The sequence below is a fragment of the Myiozetetes cayanensis genome, unplaced genomic scaffold (assembly GCF_022539395.1).
Source record: "Myiozetetes cayanensis isolate MyiCay16 unplaced genomic scaffold, myiCay2020 scf18, whole genome shotgun sequence".
NCBI lineage: Eukaryota > Metazoa > Chordata > Aves > Passeriformes > Tyrannidae > Myiozetetes > Myiozetetes cayanensis.
Window position 1 is genome coordinate 16,597,738 of NW_026087389.1, and position 21,718 is coordinate 16,619,455.

The 21,718-nt window shown below is 42.3% G+C and overlaps 1 protein-coding gene across 13 annotated transcripts in view; it reads left to right on the top strand.

The window, feature by feature from the left end:
- Positions 1 to 21,718, top strand: part of DOCK3 (dedicator of cytokinesis 3) — a 184,564-nt gene that overhangs the window by 67,271 nt on the left and 95,575 nt on the right. For all 13 annotated transcript variants that reach the window (XM_050312963.1, XM_050312961.1, XM_050312962.1 and 10 more), the window contains exons 8-9: positions 2,159 to 2,200; positions 3,616 to 3,770. In XM_050312963.1, coding sequence (XP_050168920.1) covers positions 2,159 to 2,200; positions 3,616 to 3,770 — 197 coding nt within the window. The remainder of the gene's footprint in view (positions 1 to 2,158; positions 2,201 to 3,615; positions 3,771 to 21,718) is intronic.

Sequence of the window (21,718 nt, forward strand, 5' to 3'; positions counted from 1 at the left end):
TTTGACTTGCTTCAGTAGGACCCTGCAGTCAGTCTGCTGCCCCCAGTCTGAGAGCATCTGGGAGCTGATGAACTGCAGGGGTCTCAGGGCAGACCTCTGAAGAATACACACCATCAGCCACTACCTTTGGAGCTGACAGTCCAACTGTTTGTTGGGGTTTTGGGACCAGTATGGTCAGTCTGCCCATCCAGGTGTACCTTTCCAGGGGTACAGGAATGCTGTGGTGAGGGCCTTGCTGAGCAGGGACAGACAACAGCCATTAGTCCTCCCTCATCTGCTGATCAGGTCATTTCACACCAGAGGAATCACTTGATCCAGTATGATTTACCCTTGGTAAACCCACGTTGGCTGCTTTCAGTCACCCTCCCATCCAAGTACCCAAAAACGGCTTCCAAGAGAACATGTTCACTTTGGGCACTTTGCTTGGCAAGGGTATGAAAGAAACTCAGTCAGTGACTGTATATTAATGGTGTGGTCCTGAAGCAAAGAAGCAGAGAGTTAGTGAAATCTAATCTTTTGACTGTGGAAAAATATAAAACCCAACTATGTTTTTGGTCACTTATTGTTACAGATTTACCTCAGTGGTCACTCTGTAAGGAGCTGTGTTCACTGAGGAAACTGGAGCTCTTCAGACACCTCTCATATTTATGGTGCTTGAGTTTCTCACCCGCTTTCTTACTTGGATTTCGAGATGAATTTTAGTCAAAAGAAGCCAGGACAGGATACCTGGAGCAGCTTAAATAACTGGTCTTTTCTTTGCCAGCTGATTCTGAATGGTTGCAGGTGACAGAAGATTCAATAAGCAACTCAGCCACCTAAACTTAGATGGTTTTTTGACCTTCAGAAGCTGATACAGTAGTTAGACAAACAGTGGAGCTGGAGATCATTATTTCTTTTACTGACAGTGTGAAAGAGGACTTTTCTATAACTGTGAATGTAAACAGATGTGAAAATATGCCATTTAGAATCAGAGTTGTTTAGTTTGAAGAGACCGTTAAGATGATTGAGCTCAACCATGAACCCAGCACTGCCAAGGCCGCCACCAAACCATGTCCCCATTCTACACACCTTTGTGTCCCTCCAGGGATGGGGACTCCACCACTGCCCTGGGCAGCCTGTTGCAATGCTTGGCAATGCTTTCAGTGGGGAAATTTCCCCTGATATTCAGTCTAGTGGTGAGGGGACCAAAACTGAGCCCAGGATTTGAGGTGTGGCCTCACTAGTGTTGGATACAGGGCCCTTCTTGGCAGCCAATCTTCTCCTTGTGCTACACAGTGTCAGTGTTTGGTCAGAATAAGATGTTGGGTTTGTGAGAGAAGGGGCAAATGAAGAGAATGTTTAATAAGGTGTGGTAGTGTCAATGGTAATATTTCAGCTTAAAATGCTAATGTTGAGATGATGAGCAGGGAACGGGCATGGCAGAATCATTAATGATATGGTTTTTTAAAGCTCTCTGAAACCTTTTCAATTTAGATTAGTATTTAAATCTCCCTTTGGAGATTAAATGGGTTCAGTGAGTCTTGCAGTCCATTTTTTGATTATAACATCTCCTTCTAGCATAAAAGGCTTTAAACACAGCATCATCCTCTGAGTTCCTCTTTGGACATGTAGCTCATTATACTGATGCTTCTTTACAGGTGTTGGTCAGCTGAAACTGTAGAGGAGCCTTCAGCCTTTATCAGGATTTCATCTTTTGATTAGAGCGAAAGATTTAAACAAAATCTAAAATCCATCTTTCATTCTAGATGTCTGGGTTTTTTTAACAAATGCACCTTTTCATTGACAGCATAGTGGTAGATGAGGATTAGTGGTGAGATATCTCCCTGTTTAACAGCAGAACACATAGATTATCAGCATAGGGTGATGAACTCTTCAGAAATGCTGGTACAGTGTTGGAAATTCTTTCTAGCTTGTGACAGCCATTTCCTTTAAAAGTGAAGGTAAACACCCCTGTAAATTGAAGTAGTTAGGCTAAGAAATGGCTTTGCTGAGAAAAACCTTCAGGAAAGCTGGGAATGATATACTGTGAAAAAAGGCCATATAAAGTTGGTAACAATTTTAAAAGTCATATTTTACCATTACTGTTCTAATGCTACACAAATATAAATATTTCTTACTTTCAAAAAGGTTTAAATTGTACTATTTTGTGTCTCCACAGCATTTGTCAAGTAGACACAGTGTCCAGCAGAGCACGTCACAGGTAAATACCACCCACATTGGAATTTTTTATTGTCTTTAAGTTGTATGTAAAGGTATGGTGGAGATTATTGTTAAGTCCCTACCCACAGAACACTTCCTCAGAAGATCCTCAAATGTTTAAGTCCCTGAGGTCCTTCTCAAATTCCATTTAGGTCTTTTTTCTTTGGCTCTGACTGTTCTTAAAAGATCATCTTGTGTAGTGAGATCCAAAGCCTCCCTCTGCCCACGTGACTCTGCTTTCTCCCTGCTGACACAGAGGCTTTGTGGCCTCTGCCTCACAGCCCCTTTCTGCAGTCATGTAATCCAGTCCTGGTCCTGGGAACTGCCTTGGATCTGTACAGGGATCTGTGCAGAGATCTGTGCTTCCACAGCTGCCTGTCCTTAAAAGAATGAGGATTTACTTGGGTTTAATTTCAAATCCAGAACAAAATTCCTTTTAAACCAGTACAAATCTTGAGTTGGAAGTCTGGAAATTTTAAGGTTTTCTTTGTTGGTGTGTACCAGTCTATACATTCAGAGGAGACAAGCCTTGTGAGCTTAGGATAATCATGCCACTTGTTTATTAAGATCAGCATAAATAGATGTAAAAGGGTATAAAACTAAAAGCATACATTTGCTTCTAATTATCCCCCCTTGTTCCTTGGGAGAAGAAACCACCCCCCACCTGGCTCCCCCCTCCTGTCAGGGAGTTGTGGAGAGTGAGAAGGTCCCCCCTGAGCCTCCTTTTCTCCAGGCTGAGTCCCCCCAGCTCCCTCAGCCACTTCTCATCAGACTTGTGCTGCAGACCCTTCCCCAGCTCCATTCCCTTCCCTGGACACACTCCAGCCCCTCAATGTCCTTCTTGTAGTGAGGGGCCCAAAACTGAACCCAGGATTTGAGGTGTGGCCTCACCAGTGCCCAGCACAAGGGCATGGTCACTGCCCTCATCCTCTGGCCACATAAATTATCTCTGTAAATGAATTGCAGCTGCTAAAAAGAAATAATGGAATAAATGTTATTCCTAAAAATGCTCTGAAGTCCATCTGCTTTAATGGAAATTACACTAAAGTCCATCTACTTTAAATGGAAATCATCAGGAACCACCCTAGCACATCTTATTATAGTTCATTTTCACTACCAGTATAAAGCCAAAATCTGAGAAATAGGATTGACATGGTTTACTTGATAAAACCAGATTTCAAATGCATAAACCATTTATTTCGTATCTACTTGGTTATCGTGGTTTCTCAAACTATTGAAATTATAAGTGGAAAAAACAGAGGAAGAAAACTTAACCTAGCACATATCTGAGGCAGAATATATTTGAGATTAAACTTAGGTGGAGAAAGGAGAGTGGAGTCTCCGTTAAGATGATGGAGTTGGTCCCGTGTCCTTTGTTTGTGGAGAACCACAGATGATTTCCCCTGGTTCTGGCAGGTGGACACGATCCGTCAGCGCCACGGGGAAGCCTGTCGCATGCCAGTGCCTCACCACTTCTTCCTCAGCCTGAAGAGCTTCACCTACAACACAATTGGAGAGGACACAGATGTCTTTTTCTCTTTGTACGATGTCCGAGAAGGCAAACAGATCAGGTAAGAACTGAAAAGCTTCCTAGGGAAAAAGTTACATATGGTGGATATACATTGGAGGAACAACCTGTGGTGTGTTGCTGTGGCACAGCTGAAGGGACAGAGCTGCTAAATCATAACTTGCCAGCCCTGCAGTGCACAGGGGGGAATGTCAGTAACAGTGGTGTTTGCACGTGAAGTGTAGGGAAGCATTAAAGGCACAGGGTGGCTGGATTTTGTTTGAGGTTTCTGACTTTGCCTCCCCACGTTACTGAGGGTTTTGATGTCTCGTAGCTGCCTTCTCAGGGCTGTTGCTTAAGGATCCCCAATAAAGGCCAGGCCAGGCTGTTGGATGGTTCGAGAGCACTGCTGTGTGCCTGGTGATGAATGGAGGCCCTGTAGCTCTCCTCCACTCCTTGCCTTACAGGCCTGTCACAGAAAAGCTGGTTGTCATTGCTCTGCTGCCATCAATATAAACTATTCACATTCGTCCCTGTGTCTGTGCTCTCAGCACATGGAGCTGATTGGTACCAGTGGTCACAAATGTGAAATAGGCTGGGTTTCTCCTTTACAACTGTGTGTTTTGAAAACTGCAGAACACGTACAAGAGTATTGCAGCATTTATGTTGTGTCTTGGAAACTTAGTAGGTGTGCCTTGGTCTGAAGTACAGCGTGTCTGGGGGGGTGTTCTGAGTTTTGGTTAAGGCATGTCCTGCCAGTCAGCACAAACTATATTTGCTACCGTAGTCAAAACTCTCCCAGTTCACAGCAAATTGGATTTAGAGTTGTTCCAAAGTGAGGGAAGAGCCACAAAATGTTCTTTCCTCTCTTCAGAAGAACATTAGTATGTGAGTAATGCTCATCTAAGAAAGTTCAGAGCAGAGTGATAACAGCTTTGTAGCTCTTCAGAGTACAGCCCACTGTAAAACTGGTCTGAATTGGGAAGCTCTGATGACTTGATTACATGTCATAAATATGTCTGCCACCGTTTAGTTAAGCAATTTACAGGTTGTTCCATAGAATATGGCAAGAATGCCCAACCTGGTAGAACATAGTGCTTATTTTACCCCTCAAGTGAGAAACACTTGCTTTGATCACAGAATATCCTGAATTGGAAGGGACTCTCAAAGATCATCAATGTCCAACTCCTGACCCTACACAGACACACCAACAATCCCACCCTGCTGAGAGCGTTGTCCAAACACTCCTTGAGCTCTGGCAGCCTTGGTGCTGTGCCCACTGCCCTGGGGAGATTGTTCAGTGCCAACCACCCTCTGGGGGAAGCTTTCCCTGAGATCCAACCTCAACCTCCCCTGACACAACTCCAGGCCATCCCCTGGGGTCCTATCCCTGAGAGCAGAGATGGGAGCTGTCCCTCTGTTCCCCTCAGGGGATGTTGAAGGCCTGCGAGGTCTCCCCTCAGTCTCCTCCAGGCTGATCAGCCCAAGTGCCCTCATCCCCTTCTGGTGGCTGCTCAGACTCCTCCTCATCCTCGGAGCTCTGCTTTGGACACTCTCCAGTTGCTGTACTTTGGGAGTTCATGCCTATGATTCCTCTATTAAGAGAATTACCAGAAAATAGCTGTTAAAAGAGAAAGGTGAAATTGGCAAACCAAATCAAAAAAATATACTGAATTTATCAGTTTCTACCACAGAGCAGTAAAATAACAAATTATTTAGATGAGGAAAGCTGCAGGGAAGAGGAAGGGACAAGTGGACAAGCTGCTGCCAGCAGAAATTGCTTTGAAAGGAGATAAATTGTCTTGGGCTGCATTTGCATAGTATGTAAACATTGAATGGAAAGCCTTAAGAAGGGATTTTGCCTGTGATAAAAAAATAAAGTAATAGTTATAATGAGAAAAAGCACAAAGAGTGGTTCAGACATATTTAAATCTATATAGTAATGCTTTGATGTGCAAACAGTTGTTATTGTTTAGCTCTTGGTATTAAGCACCAGTGATCTGCTGCAGTGAAAACAGCATAATTTTTACATTTTCTTACGTCCCAGGGAGTGCTGGGGAAGAAATGTGTAATGAGGCTGAGCTCTGTTTTACAGAAGAAACCAGAAAACAGACAAACACATTGCTACAAATTTAGAATGATGTTTTTATATCTACTTGAAAAGATTTTCTTTCCTCTCAGGATATAGTACATTAAGGTAAAAAGAAAAAAGCAAACAGGTAAAGCTTCTGCTCACTGCATTCTAAATGAAAGGGACAAATTCACTTCTGAAATGGTTTTGAGGTTGATAAATTGCTTACCCAAACAGCTCCTGCTGGAGGCTGAGTGGCTTTCAGCGTTACTGCTTTGGACATGTGCTGGATTACAAAGCTCCCTGAACCTGCTGGGGGGAAGAGTTATTTCCCACTTAGTTAAGGGAGGAATTGGTGACATTTGCAGTGTTTGTCAAGGGCTGAACTAACAGCGGGTGCTGGTTGTGGATTAGCAATCAGAAGGTTGAAGCTGCAGCAGAAATGCAGTTTGAGGTGGTTCTCAGGTTCTGAATACAAATATGTTCCTGTGTTTGATGGTTTGTGCTGTCAGAAAAAGGAGGAGGGGACAAAGGGTGACAGTGGGGAGCTCTGGACAGCAAGAATAACAATGCTGCTGTGAGAGGGCTGAGACCTAGAGGTAAACACAAGGAAAAACTTAATTTTTAGTCTGAGAGAAATATAAATATTCACTTGAATATGCACTTGTGAGTGCACAGAACTTAATGGCTCAGGTCAAACGGGATTCAAGTTTTCTGTCTTTTTTAAACTGTTTGGGATTTCCCCCCGCCCCAAGAAGTCCCATGTTCTTATGTACAAAAGCCATTAGTCTGGCAACATAGTCTTTGTTACTAAACTTTTATACCTCAGTTTGTTTGCTACGTGGAAGTTAGAGGAAGGTAATGTGATAATTGATCCAGCAGGGATGTAGAACCCCATTGTGAGATGTGCCTTGGGATGTGTGGTCATGGCATGATCCAGTCGACAGTAACGTCAAAAAGGAAGGAATGAAAATGTTGATGTAAAGATGGTGAAACTCCATGTGGAAGGGTTCGGTAAACATCAAACAAAGATGGGTAAACTGATATGGAGAAAGGACATTTGAGAGTTGTTGGTTTCTTAACGATACTGTTGAAGGGCACAGAAGCAAATCGGTTTGGTATGACAGAAATATTCAATATATGGCAACAACAGAAGGTCTGTATCACCTGTTCTGTGGTGAAATAGTCTGGAAGGCAGTATGAAAAAAGGAGAAACTGAGGAAATCACATGAACAGGGATGGGAAGAGACAAACTTGTAGGAAAAAAATACAATTAGCAAAAGACATGAAGGACCAAAAAAAAGAATAGTTCTATAATGCTTTACCAGCAAAAAAATAATTTACAAAATCAAGAAATAACTGAACAGATTAAAGAGGACTTTAAGCCATGAGCAGATGTTTCCAAGATAACTGGAGTATTTAATGTCTGTTTTGCCTCAATCTCCCTAAGAAGGTCAGCAAATGCGAAAAGTTGGGGAACAAATAAACTACTTGTTAGCACTGAGAAACCACAAGACGATAAGTAAAAGTCAACATAGATTTGTCAAGCACAAATCACCTCAGAGCCAACTAATTTTGTTCTGGTATATGGGAATGCACCTCCTGCCTCAACAGAAGAGAAGCATTAAATTTGATATGGTACAGAGGGACATGCAGGCTGGATAAAACTGCTCCAAAAGAGCTGGAAACTGGTAGAAAAAGTGATGCAGGGCAGTTATTTATGCTGGGTGAATGCAGAAAATATGATATCTATTTAAATGTTTGGTCGTTTATTCAGCGTGATTTTGAGGGGTGGAAATGAACTAAATTCAGTAAAGCAATGAGGAATTATACAGAGCTTAAAAAATTGCACGTTCCAAAGCACAGTAGCAGGTTTTGTCTGAAAATAGGCTTGAAAAGTCCCCTAAGTATCAGAGAATCACAGAATGGCCTGAGCTGGAAGAGGCATTTGAGCTCCTCTCATTCCACCCCCTGCCATGGGCAGGGACACCTTCCACCATCCCAGATTTGGATGGGGCAGCCACAGCTTCTCTGGGCAACCTGTGCCAGGAACTCCCCACTGTTAGAATTTCTTCCTGATTTCTTCCCAATATCCAATCTAAACCTACTGTCTCATTTTTAAGCTGTTCCCCCTTGTCCTGTCACTCCAGGCCCCTGTAAACAGTCTCTCTCCATCCTTCTTGTCTGCTCCCTTCACGTACTGGGGGGCTGCAGTTAGGTCACTTCTGGAGAAGTATTCCCTTCTCCAAGCTGAACAGTCCCAATTCTCTCAGCCTTTTGAGTGTGGAAAAAGATAAATAAATTTTAGTCTTATTTTTTCTTTATAAAGTTCATGTTTAAACATGTAAATGTGTTTTATTCTGTCTGCATGTTAAACCAGTTACCCTGCTTTACACCACTGGGATTCAAAAGTTCCTTGTTGTCTAGAAATGTCCTCAATTATGGAGAGCGAATAGAACAGAAAAAGAAACTGTGATGTGATTGAGTTTGAAAGTCTGGGGCCTAATCAGGAATTATGCATGGAAAAATGGTGTTGTGCACATTTCTGCTTGTGACTCCCCCACCTGCCTCCTCCTCCTTGCTGTGCCTTTCCATGCCCATTCTGGTAAAGACCACCTTGTGACTGGAGGTTTGGGAAGATGTGCTGAGTGCCCGGGGTGGTGTTGATGGGGTTGACAGAGAAAGTCCTCGTGGGTGTTTCTCATCTTGAGCCTTTTTGTTGAGGGACCAAATGTTCCCTGTGGTGCCTGTACAAGGCATGTGTTTGCTGATGGTCCCCTCTCATTAATACACAGTGTTAGGAGAAGACCTCACCATCTTTCAGCTGGTCTGGCCAGTCCAAGTCTCCCCTGCCTGGGGGTTTTTGTGTGTGTGCTTGCTGCTCTCCCTGCGGTGCCTTTTCTTGCTGTCGTTTTATCTCAGTATGACATTCTGGATACTCAGGATGGTCCCTTCTGGTGTGTGGACGGTCAAGCAGAGGCAGCAGTTGAGCTACCTGGGGGAAATAAGGAATAGCCTGGGTGTGCAGGGACAGAATTAGAAAGGGAAAGCTCAGCTGGAGTTGAATGTGGAGAGGGAGAGCAGGATCCACCCCCAGGCACACAGAGCCTCAGTGCACTGGCAGCAAACGGACACAGAAGGTGGCCCAGATGTCAGCAGGGCACTGTGGGGGTGGCAGGAGGGAAAGCTGACCGAGAACTGCTGCTTTAACTCATGAATATGTTTAGCTAAGTGGCTGGTTTAACTAATGACTATTTGCAGCTTGAGCACTTGTGGCAGTAGCAGCAATAGGTAACTATAGATATTTTTAGATGTGGATCCAGTGGAGATTGACAACTCAGAGGTTACAATGGTAATGAAACACTTCATTTTACGTCATTTATGTCACTGATGTTGTGGGTTTGTAACGTGCACACTGAAAAAGGCACTGGAGGGACATTCTTTGGTTTGCATTGTGTAGTACTCAGAAGTTTGGTTGGTCCTGATCTGCTGCTCTTGTGCCATCTGCCTTGTAATCAGCTTTTCACTTACAAGGCTTACAACATCATGTCTATTCAGTGAACACCACAGGGTGCATTATATTTTCTGCCTTATATCTTCTATTTTTATTAACATTTATTATTCCATTCTAATTCCAGTATCTAGGTAACTATTTTTGCAATGTCTTCATGCAAAGATTTTTTTTTTTTTTTACTTTGCTTTTGGAAACCAGTATTTCATAGCAGATTTGCAGTATAGTGCATCCTTTTGCTTCAGTTAATGTCTAACAAAGTTTCCCAGAAGCAATCACATTAAGAAATTAAATGAAATTAAGAAATTATGTGTGGATAGGTGGCTGTTGCTCAGACTAGTTCTCTCAGAAGAGAACTACCTTCTCTTCTACCCTGTGCTACTGTGGTGCTCCTGTGTATGGTGCTCTCAGCACCTCTTGGTAAGAGCTTGATAGAGTTTATTGTGAGAAATATGAAGTGTACAGTGTACAGTGTGTGTAAAGAACCTGTATTGTGGCCTAAAGCTGGAAAAGTTTAAAGTTAATGAAAATGGACTCTGGGAATGCTACTTAAGGAACCATAAAACACACTTCCCACATGACCTTGTAGTGTCCCAGGAAACATGAGAGAAAGTTTACTTAAGCTAAATGCTCCCTAAAACCCCCAGATTTACCCAAAGAAGGGTGGAAGCCATGGGGAATACTGAACCTGATCCTCACAGTGCATTTTGTGGCTCCACATTCCTGTAACTTTTTCAGTGCTGTAGAAGTTTTTAAGGTTGCACCTTATTTTATCCATAAGTTCTGTCAGGAAAATTGATTGTTAATGGTAAGAGTCCGAATTTACCTCACCCAGAAGTGTGGCAAATACTTAAAACTGTTGCATTTTTAGTGTCTGGGTGTTTCAGTGTGGTTTTGTTTGACAGATTTGTATTGTCAAGGCAGCTTTGAGGGAATTTATGTAAGTTGGAGGTGAGGGAAAGGGTTAAGCAGAGAAATAAATGTACCTGCAAATGCAGAACCAGATACTCCTTCTGTTTAAGTGCTTCCCAACTGGACCCTTAAGACTCTTAAAGCCTGGGAAATTTTTTTGAATCACAGATGATAATCAGGTTTAAGAGGTGTATATAAATCCAGGTACTGATAACCCATTTCTTGCAGAGCTCAGTGTGGGGAAAGACGCTGCACAGTGACTGACCTTGAAATTTGGACTAGTCCTTGTCTGTGCAGATCCCCACCCTCCTCCTGGAGGGGTCTCATTTCCACAGCGCCTCACTGAGTGCACTGGCACACAGCACAGCATTCTACCCACTGAGTTTTATCACATTTCCTTTTTCTGTAAAAAATTCTGTTTCTCCAGGGCCTAATCAAATAGTTATCTAAGCTTGTCACCTTCCAACATTTTTTTTTTTGTTTGCTTCTCTCAAACCATTCCTTTCATTTCCTTTTGCAGGCCTTCATTAATAATTCACTGTTAAGTTAAATTTATTTTGTTTTCTTCAGATCTTTGTTCTTTCTCTTTGCTGTCAGTATAAGAGAAACATCCACATGGAATTAGTATAATTTCTTCCTCTGATTATAATTTAAAATAATTTTATTTCAAAAATAAAATGCTTGTTTTTTTAAAAGGGAAGAGAAAGAAAAAAGAGAGTAATGGAATTAAAATCATTCAAGAGAGTAAATTTGTGGGAGTGTGAAGCACTGCAATGAGAGGAGTGCAGGAAAGGCACAGTAACAGTGTAGTAATAATCTGGGTTGTTATTAGCTTGGACTGATTAACATTTCACACCTTTTTTCTTTTTTTAATCTCTACTAAACTGTGCCTTTGGGCTGTATCTCAGTGGCATTGTGCTGTAGAGCTGCAGCCTTGCACAGTGAGCACAGACCATGTTGTTGTGATCCTTTTTTCCTATTATTTAAGAGATAAATGCAGATGTGACTGGGGGGATGGCCCACACTGGCAGGGTGGGAGTTGCTCACATGGGATGTTTGCTCTCCCCTAAAATGCCTGTCCAGAATTTGGTCTTGGAATACTGTGTGCTGCCAGAATATACTTCCTTCTTTTACACTGTAAGCTGATGTCCTCATATGCATCATAAGCCTAAATCATTGGCACTTTAAGGTAGGGAAAGACACAGCAAATGCTCATTCAAAAAACAGTCAAAAGGTATGGGGGGAAAGCCAAGGAATTCCAAAATACGTGTTTTTCTAAGCCAGACATCTGCCTCAGCCTCTCCCTCCTTAAAACAAGCAAATAAACCCAAAGATACATTAACATAAATGGTGTGTGGTCTGTGTTGTATACTAGACAAGATGGAATTATTATAATGATCCCATCTGCTCTTAAAATTAATCTGTTAGATAGAAGTCTTTCCTGTCAGCTGGTGGTTTCCCAGCAGCATCATAATGGAAGCTGATCTTGACTGGAGATTGCAATTAGGAAAAGATATATTGACAAAGTAGTTTCCTCCTGAAGATTCTACCAAGAATTCCAAATTTCCCCCTGTTCCTCTCTGTCTGGGGCAGTAAGACACAGAGCAGAGCAGAACTTTATCCTTCAGTGGTTAATGTATAACTGCTTGGAGCTTTTCTAATGCAAATCAGCATTTATTGGTTTAGTTGCATTATGGAGAAAGTCCTTGTTCCTGTAAAAAGCGAAATGTTCTGAAGTTCATGAAGCAGCTTCGTATCCTCACTCTTTTCTCACGCTGCTCTGATCCTTCACCTCAGAGTCCGTGGAGGTATCAGCGAGGTTAATATCTAGCCCTTAATAAAACAGCTCATTCTGTTCCATTGAGGTGCCTTTTTACATTCTTTCCCTCCCCACTGAAGGATAAAATGTTAATCCTTTTTTTCTCAGCAGATGGCAAGGTAAAACACGTGCAGAAATGTGAGAGAACTGAGCCCCATGGTGACTGCAAAACACTAGAGCTGTAGGAGCCTGTCCTCTCCCCAGCACTGCAGTACAGGGCTTGGGTTTAGTGATTTGGAAGCATCTATTTCTGTGTTAAAATGGGAAAGCCATGGTCAAAGTGAGGAAAAAAACCCAAGCTTTCTCTGTAATGCTGTTGCTAATAGTTGATCTGGAAAGATGTTTCATGTGGAAATGTACTGGGCTTGTGGGTGGGTGTTGGGGAGAATGTGAGCAGTACAGTCTGTCCCAAATCTTCTGTTTTAAGAATTTAACACCATTGACAAAGCAGTTCTCAGGAGAGAAACATGATTTGGAAACATAATTATGGACTGAAAAAACACTCTTGATGAACATCATGGTAGTTGGATTCAGTTACTCTGTACTCATCTAACATGAAATCATCTGCCCCTGTTTTTCAGGGCTGAGTCAATAAATGTTCAGTGGCAGTGTTCTGCTGTTAGTACTGTTCTGCACTGGGGTGTGGTGATAACTGGCAGGGGCAATGGAGGCGGTGATTTCCGGTTTGTAACTCATCTCTGGGTCTTGAGATACTTTCCAACCAAATTCTTTTTCCTATTAAAAATTAGCAGACAAATACGTAAAAAATTTAAGATGTTAAAGGTGAAAAAATATTAGAGAACAACGTCATCATCAATTTAAGAGTCTCCTTGGCTTTGTAAACAGGTTTATCTCCCAGGGCATGATCAAACTGGCTTTGGGTTGAGCAGTGTGAGTGTGTTAGAGAAGGAGGAGTTCCCTCAAGCTGCTGCTCACTTGTACAGTCTGGTCCTGTAGAAGTCACGATACTGCACTGGGGAGGGAGGCTGTAAAAAGTAAATGTTTGTGACAGTGTTTAGATAGAATGGACTGAAATGCACCACTTAAAAACACTGGAGTTAGAAATGATGAATTTGTAGGGGGATTTGGTTTTCACTCTTTCTGTAGTAGGAGTTGTCTCTGACACAATATTCCCAGTTCAGACGTCAGAATACAAATCTGTACCAAGGTGCTGAAGGTTACCTTGAAAATTTGACAGGAATCCTTCATCTCTGTTTGTATTTGATGATGGTCATTAGCTCCGTGGTTCTCATCATTGTTTAGTCCTATTTTCTTTACTTTTTAACTCTCAATAGGAATGTGTACCAGCTGCTCAAAAATGTTATCAGGAACATGTGTATCAGGCTAAAATTACATCAGAGAATCAGCTGGGTTGGAAAACACCTCTGAGGTCATTGAGTCCAACACTTGATCCAACCCTGCCGTGGTTCCCAGCCCATGGCACTGATGCCACATCCAGTCTCATCCTAAACACCTCCAGGGACGGTGACTCCACCCCCTCCCTGGACAGCCCATTCCAATGGCTGAGCACTCTCTGGAAAAAATTTCTTCCTAAACCTACCCTGGCAGAGCTTAAGACTGAGCCTTCTTGTCCTACTGACTGGTTCCTGGGAGAAGAGACCGACCCCCACCTGGCTCCCCCCTCCTGTCAGGGAGTTGTGGAGAGTGATGAGGTCTCCCCTGAGCCTCCTCCAGACTAAACACCCCCAGCTCCCTCAGCCTCTCCTTGTAGGACTTGTGCTCCGGTCCCTTCCCCAGCCTCGCTGCTCTTCTCTGGACCTGCTCCAGCCCCTCCATGTCCTTCCTGAGCTGAGGGGCCCAGAGCAGGACACAGCACTCCAGGTGAGGCCTCACCAGTGCTGAGTCCAGGGGCAGAATCCCTTCCCAGCTCCTGCTGCCACACTGCTCCTGAGCCAGGCCGGGATCCATTGGTCTGCTTGGCCACCTGGGCACACTGCTGGCTCAGAGTGCTCATCATGCTTACACATAGTCTTGAATAATTTTCTTGTAACAGTTCCTGATGTAGACAATTACCATCACATTTCAAACACTGAGCAAACTTTAGGAAATGTGATGGCAAATTGTCAACAAGTCCTGTCTTAGTAAGGGTTTGAGTTCCCCTCAAAGCTCTGATGTGCAGGATCAGGATCCTCAGTGGGAGATCTCCTGCACAGAGCTCCAACCCAGAGCTGCAGAACTTGCACACATTCCAGACGCTGCTTGGGGAGAGGGAGATTCGGCAGCTGAGAATGGAGAGGGGCAGGTGGAGAATAAACAGGAATATCAGCACTCATAAGGTCAGAAGAAGGGAAGACAGGGCCACTGGGTAGATGAGTCTGCTTGAAGTTGAATAGCTGCAAAAGAAATTGTTAGTTAATGTGGAAAGATCCACATTAAAACCTGTGCCAGACAAACCTGACTGTTCTCTCCCAGGGTATGGAACTGACCTGGAGATGCTTTTTTCTATATTGCTTCTCTCTCAGGTAATGGCTCTGGGAGTGCTGTGACAGTGTGTGGGTATTTATCCCAGTTAATTGCTTTAAAATATTATCATGCTCCACTATTGCCAGTTGCTATGTAAGGAAGCAGAAAATTATATTTTAGTTTTATTGTGCAATTATGTGCTAAATTTTCCTTTTGTTATGTTTTTAATAGCATAGCTATTTTAAAATAAAAAAGTTCTCTCATTCACTGTCAGTGTAATGATTTGTCTGCTGGGAAAAAATAACTTTGTATCGCTCAGAATTATTTCTTTAATATTCAGAGAATTTTCCTAGGGATTAGGGTTACCAACTCAGGAATTTTTTCTTCTGCTTAGTCACGAAAAAAAAAATCTTTTTAATTTTTACCTCTTCCAGCAATCTGACCTCTTGGAATAGCTAATCCTCCATCAGTTCCTCCTGTGCTTTAGTTTAATGTGTTCTCATTATTTCTAGGAAAGCATATTTCTGAGTTTTGTGCAATAGATAATTCATAGCAATAGTAACAGTAGTAGCATCAGTTTTTCATCCTGCTCAAGATGAATTCCCTCAAAAACTAAGTGAACACTAAAGGAATATTGTTATCACAGCAATGCCTTGTTCTGGTCACTCCAGATAACGTGGAAAATATGTGGGTCTCTGAAGTTTGCTGCACACACAGCTGGGGACAAAGAGTCTCTGACAGAGTGTGTATGAAAATACAAGTTTGATCATCACTGGAGACTTAAATCCTGTGGAGTATTTTATGGGGGGTCTTGTGTATAGATTTTTAGAATAGGGTGCAGGAGGGTAACGTGTCATTTTCTCTACCAGTTGCTTCAGCCGACTTTCATTCTCTAGATGACACTGAAATCTGCATTTGCTGGTTTGCCTGTTTGTCCCCTGTCCTGCTAATAGGATATGGAAAAGAAACAGTCACTATCTGCATTTGTATATGAAAATTCCTGTAAGAGATGTAAGTGGTTTTATTGGAGATGTTAATTTTTCTTATAAAATTACTATTTTTTCCATTTCCTATAAAATTACTAATATGAAACCATTATACAAAAGGAGCTTTTACAAAAATCCATCTTACCTTGTACCTCTCACCACCATCACCCTCCTTCCTCCAAAAGAGGGATCAATTGGCAGGGACACAGAATTTTTTACAGGGGTGTTTTGATTTTTTCAGTTATTAACAGGAAGAAATCAATTACTTGCAGGCAGTTGAACTACTTCTTCCCTTTTCCTGCCCAGAAGGAATGACCATGTGTCGTGAACACCTACAGCTGGAAGAGATTTTTTGTCTGGAATGGCAGGGGGCAAACACACTTTGTTAAAATGTCTCAGTGAACTCCACAGCTCAGGGAAAGCACTTAGGGGTAGTTTTCTGTCTGTAGGAAGGCCCGGTGTAGGGAATACTGTTCATTATACTTGAGCTCTTTCTGTGGCAGAATTCCCTGGTAGAACCCAGTTTGTGTCCCTGAGAGAATGGTCAGGTGCAAAGCCAAGTGCCGGGGATATGTGGGTTGTGGAGCCAGAATTAAATCTGACAGCTGCTGTATTAGCCCTCAGAACCATTAGGTCCTCCCAGGTTGGAGATGGTGATAAAATACTTACTCTACAAAATACCTGTAATCCAACATTAGAAGTCTTCTCTACAAAGCTTTTCTCTCCTGCCACCTGGCAGGTCAGTCTGCCCTGCTTTTCATTAGTTAAAATCACGGTCATTGGCAGGCGCTGAGCAATCTCAACAGATGACTCAAGTCTCTCTTTTTTTTTTGAAAATAGAAACCTTTTCTAGCTAATTGAGAGGATTCCACTCAGGAACACAAATATGAACCTTTCATGATGGGAATAACAGAAAAACCCTAATGACAGTGTCAAATGTTGGAGTGTGGCAGAGTCAGGAGAACCCAAGGAGAATGTAATTGGTTCTTGGCTACCTTTCTCCTGCAAGGTCCAATAATGCTTTAACGTGGTGGTTTTCCCTTAAATGTGGTAGAGAGAAATGACAGGTAGTTATTTTCACTATTTTCTGTTTCTATGGAAACCCGGTGTTTGCAGTAACAGTCTTACTGTAAGCTCTGTAATCCTCCCCCGGGGCTTCCAGCCAATGTGGTAATTTAATAATTCATGAGCATTAAGCCCGAATTTGCAGGGAGGCAAACTGTGTTGCTTGGAGCCGTTTTCTCAGGGCCAGATTCATTTCCCTCACAGATTTTGTGTTCTTTTCTCTAAGATGTCTTTATAAAATACACTCCACAAACCAAAGCAGTGTACTTTGCTTCACTTGTTTGTGAAACCGGGGTTAGTGCAGATCTGCTGGATGAGGCAGCTCAGGAAAGAACTCCCCTCCTTCCCCCCAAAAAAAGAAGAGGGGGGAAAAAACAAACACACTCCATGGACATTTGCCTGAAAAGGAAGATTTTTAAATAGTCCATGAGTCATTGTTGAGACACTGAGCAAACTGAAAGTTCAGCAGAGGTGATCCCTCTGTCTCCGGGGCTCGGCAGTGACCGCTGTGGATGATGGATTGCTCAAACACTGCTGTGCCCTGGGATCCAGAACACACTGTTGGTTTACACTGTAAATGGGAATGGAGTTCCTCACAGACTCAGTATCATTCTGTACATATGCTCTGGCTTGCTCTCACACTCACACTGAGAATGAAGACTCATTCTGTGGAGCTCTGGGAGATTTTATTATTAGGTCATTCTTACAGCAGCTGTGAGGACCTAGATTTTTTCCAAGAGGATGAGCAAAAATTAGCACCTCTAAAAGATGATCATGATAAACTTGAAAAGCTTTTTACAGAGGTTACTCCTACTGCTTAAGTTATCATTCAAGAGAAAAATCAACCTGGTATTTATGAAAACGACTGAAACATTGATATACATGTATGCTTTTCTCCTGAACACGAGGCCATGTTCATGAAATAGAAGTTCAGAAGGCCTGATGTGAAGCTTGTGTCCTGTTTAGAGAGTTCCTACAGGTATTCTCAGAAGCATCAGGCTGTGATGCTGTGCTGGAATGAGCATTTCCATCACTGAGCATAGCAGTGTTCTTACAGTGACAAACATGAGAGAGATTGTGGCAAATGGAGTGAAAATAATTTTTTTCTTTTTCTGAATCTTGTGTAAAGTTGTACAGGCAAATACAAGAAGCCTCACTGTTGTTAGTGTTACCTGTCTTGCAGGATGCTCCATGACTGCAAAGCCATGGCAGCACAGCCGGGTTTTCTCTCTGGCTCCACACAGGCTGTTGGACAACAGTAATTGCTTCCTGGAAAACTGGCTAATGCTGCTGCCCTGGGGCTTGAGAACTTGTGCTGTGCTGGGTCAGGGCACTTCCTCTCTGATTCAGGAACAGCTTCCCAAATTAATCCATGCAAACATTAGCTTGTCCACACTGGAAGGTTCAGACATTGTAGTTCAGTTTTCTCTTTCCCTCCCACCAAACCCCAGGGATCTCTTCCACGGTGTTTCTCTCCTAACTGACAAATATTTTGAAACAAGCTCCCTTTTGCAGCTTCAGGAAAATGCTTTGATCATATGCCAGTAATTCCTCAGGTAATTCCATTCACCTGGTCAGCATCCTGCCCTTGTAGAGCTTGTCCCTCCCCGTGGCAGGCAGAATGCGGCATTTCCTGGCACTGCTGAAGGGAACTGCCCAGAGCGTGGCGTGCACAGCACGACTGGGATGTTCTGAAGGCAAACCTTGGCAAGGTTTCCACTGCCATAGAGGGTGATGAGCTCATCCCAAGCTCCATTCTGAATGACCTGGGCTTGCAGTTTGTAGACTTTATTCTTGAGGTTAACTCGGGACGAAAAATGGTGCTTTTACAGTAACATCTTAAAATGTTTATGATGCTCAAATACCAACTCAAATTTTATTCTAGAATTATTATCAGGCATATTAGCATTCATTAAAAGGAGATACCAGAGATTTTTTTTTTTTTTTTGCAGCTGGAGGAGAGGAGAAATTAAATAGTATTGTGATTATCACCATTTCTTAACTGGTAGGACTGAAAGGAGGTGAAGTGTGCTGGCTCTGCAGGTCTTTGTAGCTTATTCCTGCCAGCTTCTCTGACAGCATTTTCAGATTTTTATTTTGTATGTAGGTTGAGTTTTTTACCTGGGAGACACTGAAAGAAGATCAAAGTCTAAAATACAAGTTGTTATATGATCTTCTCCTCTACCAGATGACCCTTTTCCCTGTGCAGTTCTACACGTGTCATGGGACCAATATGTGTTTTAAATAATAACCTGTATTCTTAGAAGGAATTGGCCAAATGCTGGGTTCTGAAAACCCAGCTAAATACAGCTTTTGAGAAAGGATTGAGGTATTTGTAATAATATTGGGGGGTTTTTTTCATTGTCCCCTAGTTTTCTCTGGAAATAGGAAGCACTGAGGAAAAGAAGAAAAATGAGGGAACATATTTATACCGTTTCCCTTTCAGTGGCATACTGGAATAGAAAGGGTGAAGGTGGTATTTATTTCTGGGAGAAATGTCTGCTGAACCATTATTTAAGGTAAGGGGAGGGTACAAGATATGAGGTTTCTGCTTAGGGAGATTGAAGCCCTAATGTGTTGCTGTTCATGCTTCAGAAAACCAATCTCCTGTACTTTGTTAAAGAATTAATTTTTTTTTAATCTGTTCTTTATCACCAGTTTCCAATTCAAACAGAAAATTGATCTGCAGACTCTCTCCAGACTACCACTGCTTTAGCATTATCCATCTATTAATGCTGTGCCTGCATTCATAAATTGATGCTCAGTCAGAATTTTTGCCTTTCAGCACCCCCCAGTAATTAAACCTGTCCGTGAGTTAATGCAAGGGCTCACCAATCCATCCCAAGCTCTTTGCCAGGCCTGTCCTTTAGTTGTCATCTTTGCATGTTACGCAAAAAATCCCGACAACAAAAACTCCCTGTGGGCAAAATGCCACTCCTGCTCACCCAACAGTGAATTTTGTCCCTGTTTGCCTCCTCTTTCATGCTGAAAACGTAACGTCCCAAACCATTGATGGCTTCCTTCCTTTCTGCAGAGACAGATGCCAGTTCAGGATGGTGCTGCTTTTCAGGCAGTTCAGGGCAGCCAAGAAGTGAGACACTACACTCCTTTCATTTTTCCTTCTTTTCAAGTGAATGAACAAGAAGCTGTTTGACTCTGCTCATCAGGGCAGTGGCTCCCAGATTTGAGCAGCGTTAGCAATTACTAATCATGAGAGTGATTGTAAACCCGGCCTTGCTGCTGCACCAGAGGTGCTTTCACTGTGCTGTGAGTTAGCACAGGAGGAGATGGTGCAATTAGAGTAATTGAGGGTTGCTTACAGCACATGGGAGCAAAGGAATAAATAAGCTTTTGTTTAAGATGCTGCTACTACTGTGGCACGTCTTCGGTCTGAACCCAGAGAGGTAAAATGTTAGTTCTTTTCTCTGTTTGATGTGTTTATCTCTGATTTTATGCAAGAGAACTGATTTCAGTGTATCTCCAGAATAGCTAAAAATTAATATTTATTGGGTTGTTGGGTTTTGGGTTTGTTTTTTTGTTTGTCTGGTTGGTTTGGGTTTTGGGGGTGTTTTGATAGTAGGAGGATCAAGCAGTCAGATTTCATCTTGGCCCCTCCCCATACTTAAATTCCACCACTCATTTGGCATTTGTAACTACTGGGGGGTTTAATTAATTTCCATATGGAGTTTATTCGCATTTGCTACTCTGGTCTCACTAAACTGGACTTTAATTTAGTTTAGATGCTGTGCATGGTCTTGTCCTTGTGCAGAAGAAAAGCTTGAGGAAGAGGCACACTGAAGATTGAACCCTTTCAAAGGACATAGCTCCCAAAATAAGAAATTAAATTACTGAATTCCCATTAAGTTTCTTGACCCTAAATGTGTGTCTTTTTGTCTAAAAAGAGAGCTGTAGTGACAAATGAAGGCAGTGGATCTTCAGGTCACTGAAAACAGGGTTATTCTTCCAGATTTGCTTTGACATAGACATGAATTTCAGTTGTAAACCGGGAAGCAGGTGAGTAACTGTAACTGGTTCATAACATGGACCAGCAGCATTAACACCTTCCAGTCCCGTTCCAGGGATACAAACATCAGCAGCACAGTAAGATCCTAGTGCAGTAGTCAGAGGAATTTCTGTAAACTGTCCTTGATCAGAGATTAGAGAAATACCAGAGATGGGGAACAAAACAACAGGTTTGGGAGAAATGACCTGCCAGGAAAGGCGGAACTGGAGGTTCTTGGACAGATGACTCTCTGTGTTCCCCTGGTCTCAAATGCTGTGGATGACTCAAAGCCCCATTAATTATTTAGTCATACAAGCTCAAGAGGACTCAAGGAAGGACTGGAAATTAAAGGAAGGAATTTAAAGGTTGTTCCTGAGGTAGTGCTGGAATAAGGGAACAGTTGATCAGGCAGGTGGGAAAGATGGTGACCTGCTTCATTTCTTGAAAAGCACTGAAATATGGGGACAGGAACCAGATTTTTTTCTATGGCTCTAACAAGCAAAAGGGGAATTACAAACTTTAAAATATTTTCAGTTATTAATGGGATGAAACCCTGCAAGTGAGTCTCCAGAATATCCATCTTTGGATGTTTTGAAAGCAGACCAAGCAATACAGCCTTTGGTAATGAATGAAATATATATATATATATAGACACCTCATCTCACAGACTTGGCACTCCCTTCTCTGCCATTGTCTGAGGGACAGCCTGCACAGGATTTTGTGACAGACAGTATTGTATTCAGCTTCTGCATGAAAATGAAATGCTCATTAGTGCTGAAATAATTAAAGCAAAACCTGTGTTGAAAGTTCAGAAGTATATCTTACTGGCAATCTAAAATAGAATATGTGATGTTGTTATTGAATTATGTATTGAGTAGATGTAACTGTGAAGAAGTAAAATTGTTGTTGTAATGTACTGAAGTTATAATATTGCCCTGCTCTCCACTTAAAACATCACAAAATTCTTATTAGAAGATTTGGTTATACCTCGTCATTAAAGCATTTGCTTAAACATTCTTAACTTACTGATTGATGTGTCAAAGCAGTTGTAGGTTGAGAATCATCAAATATCTGTTTCTTTGGATTTCTTTGGGGCTTTTCAGCAGTCTCTGAAGTTATAAATATTGGTGGCAAATAATTAAGTTTAGAACTGACTGGGGTTGTGGGATACGTGGAGATTGGGGTGACAGTGAATGACAGGGAGAGTGGAACAGCCAGAGA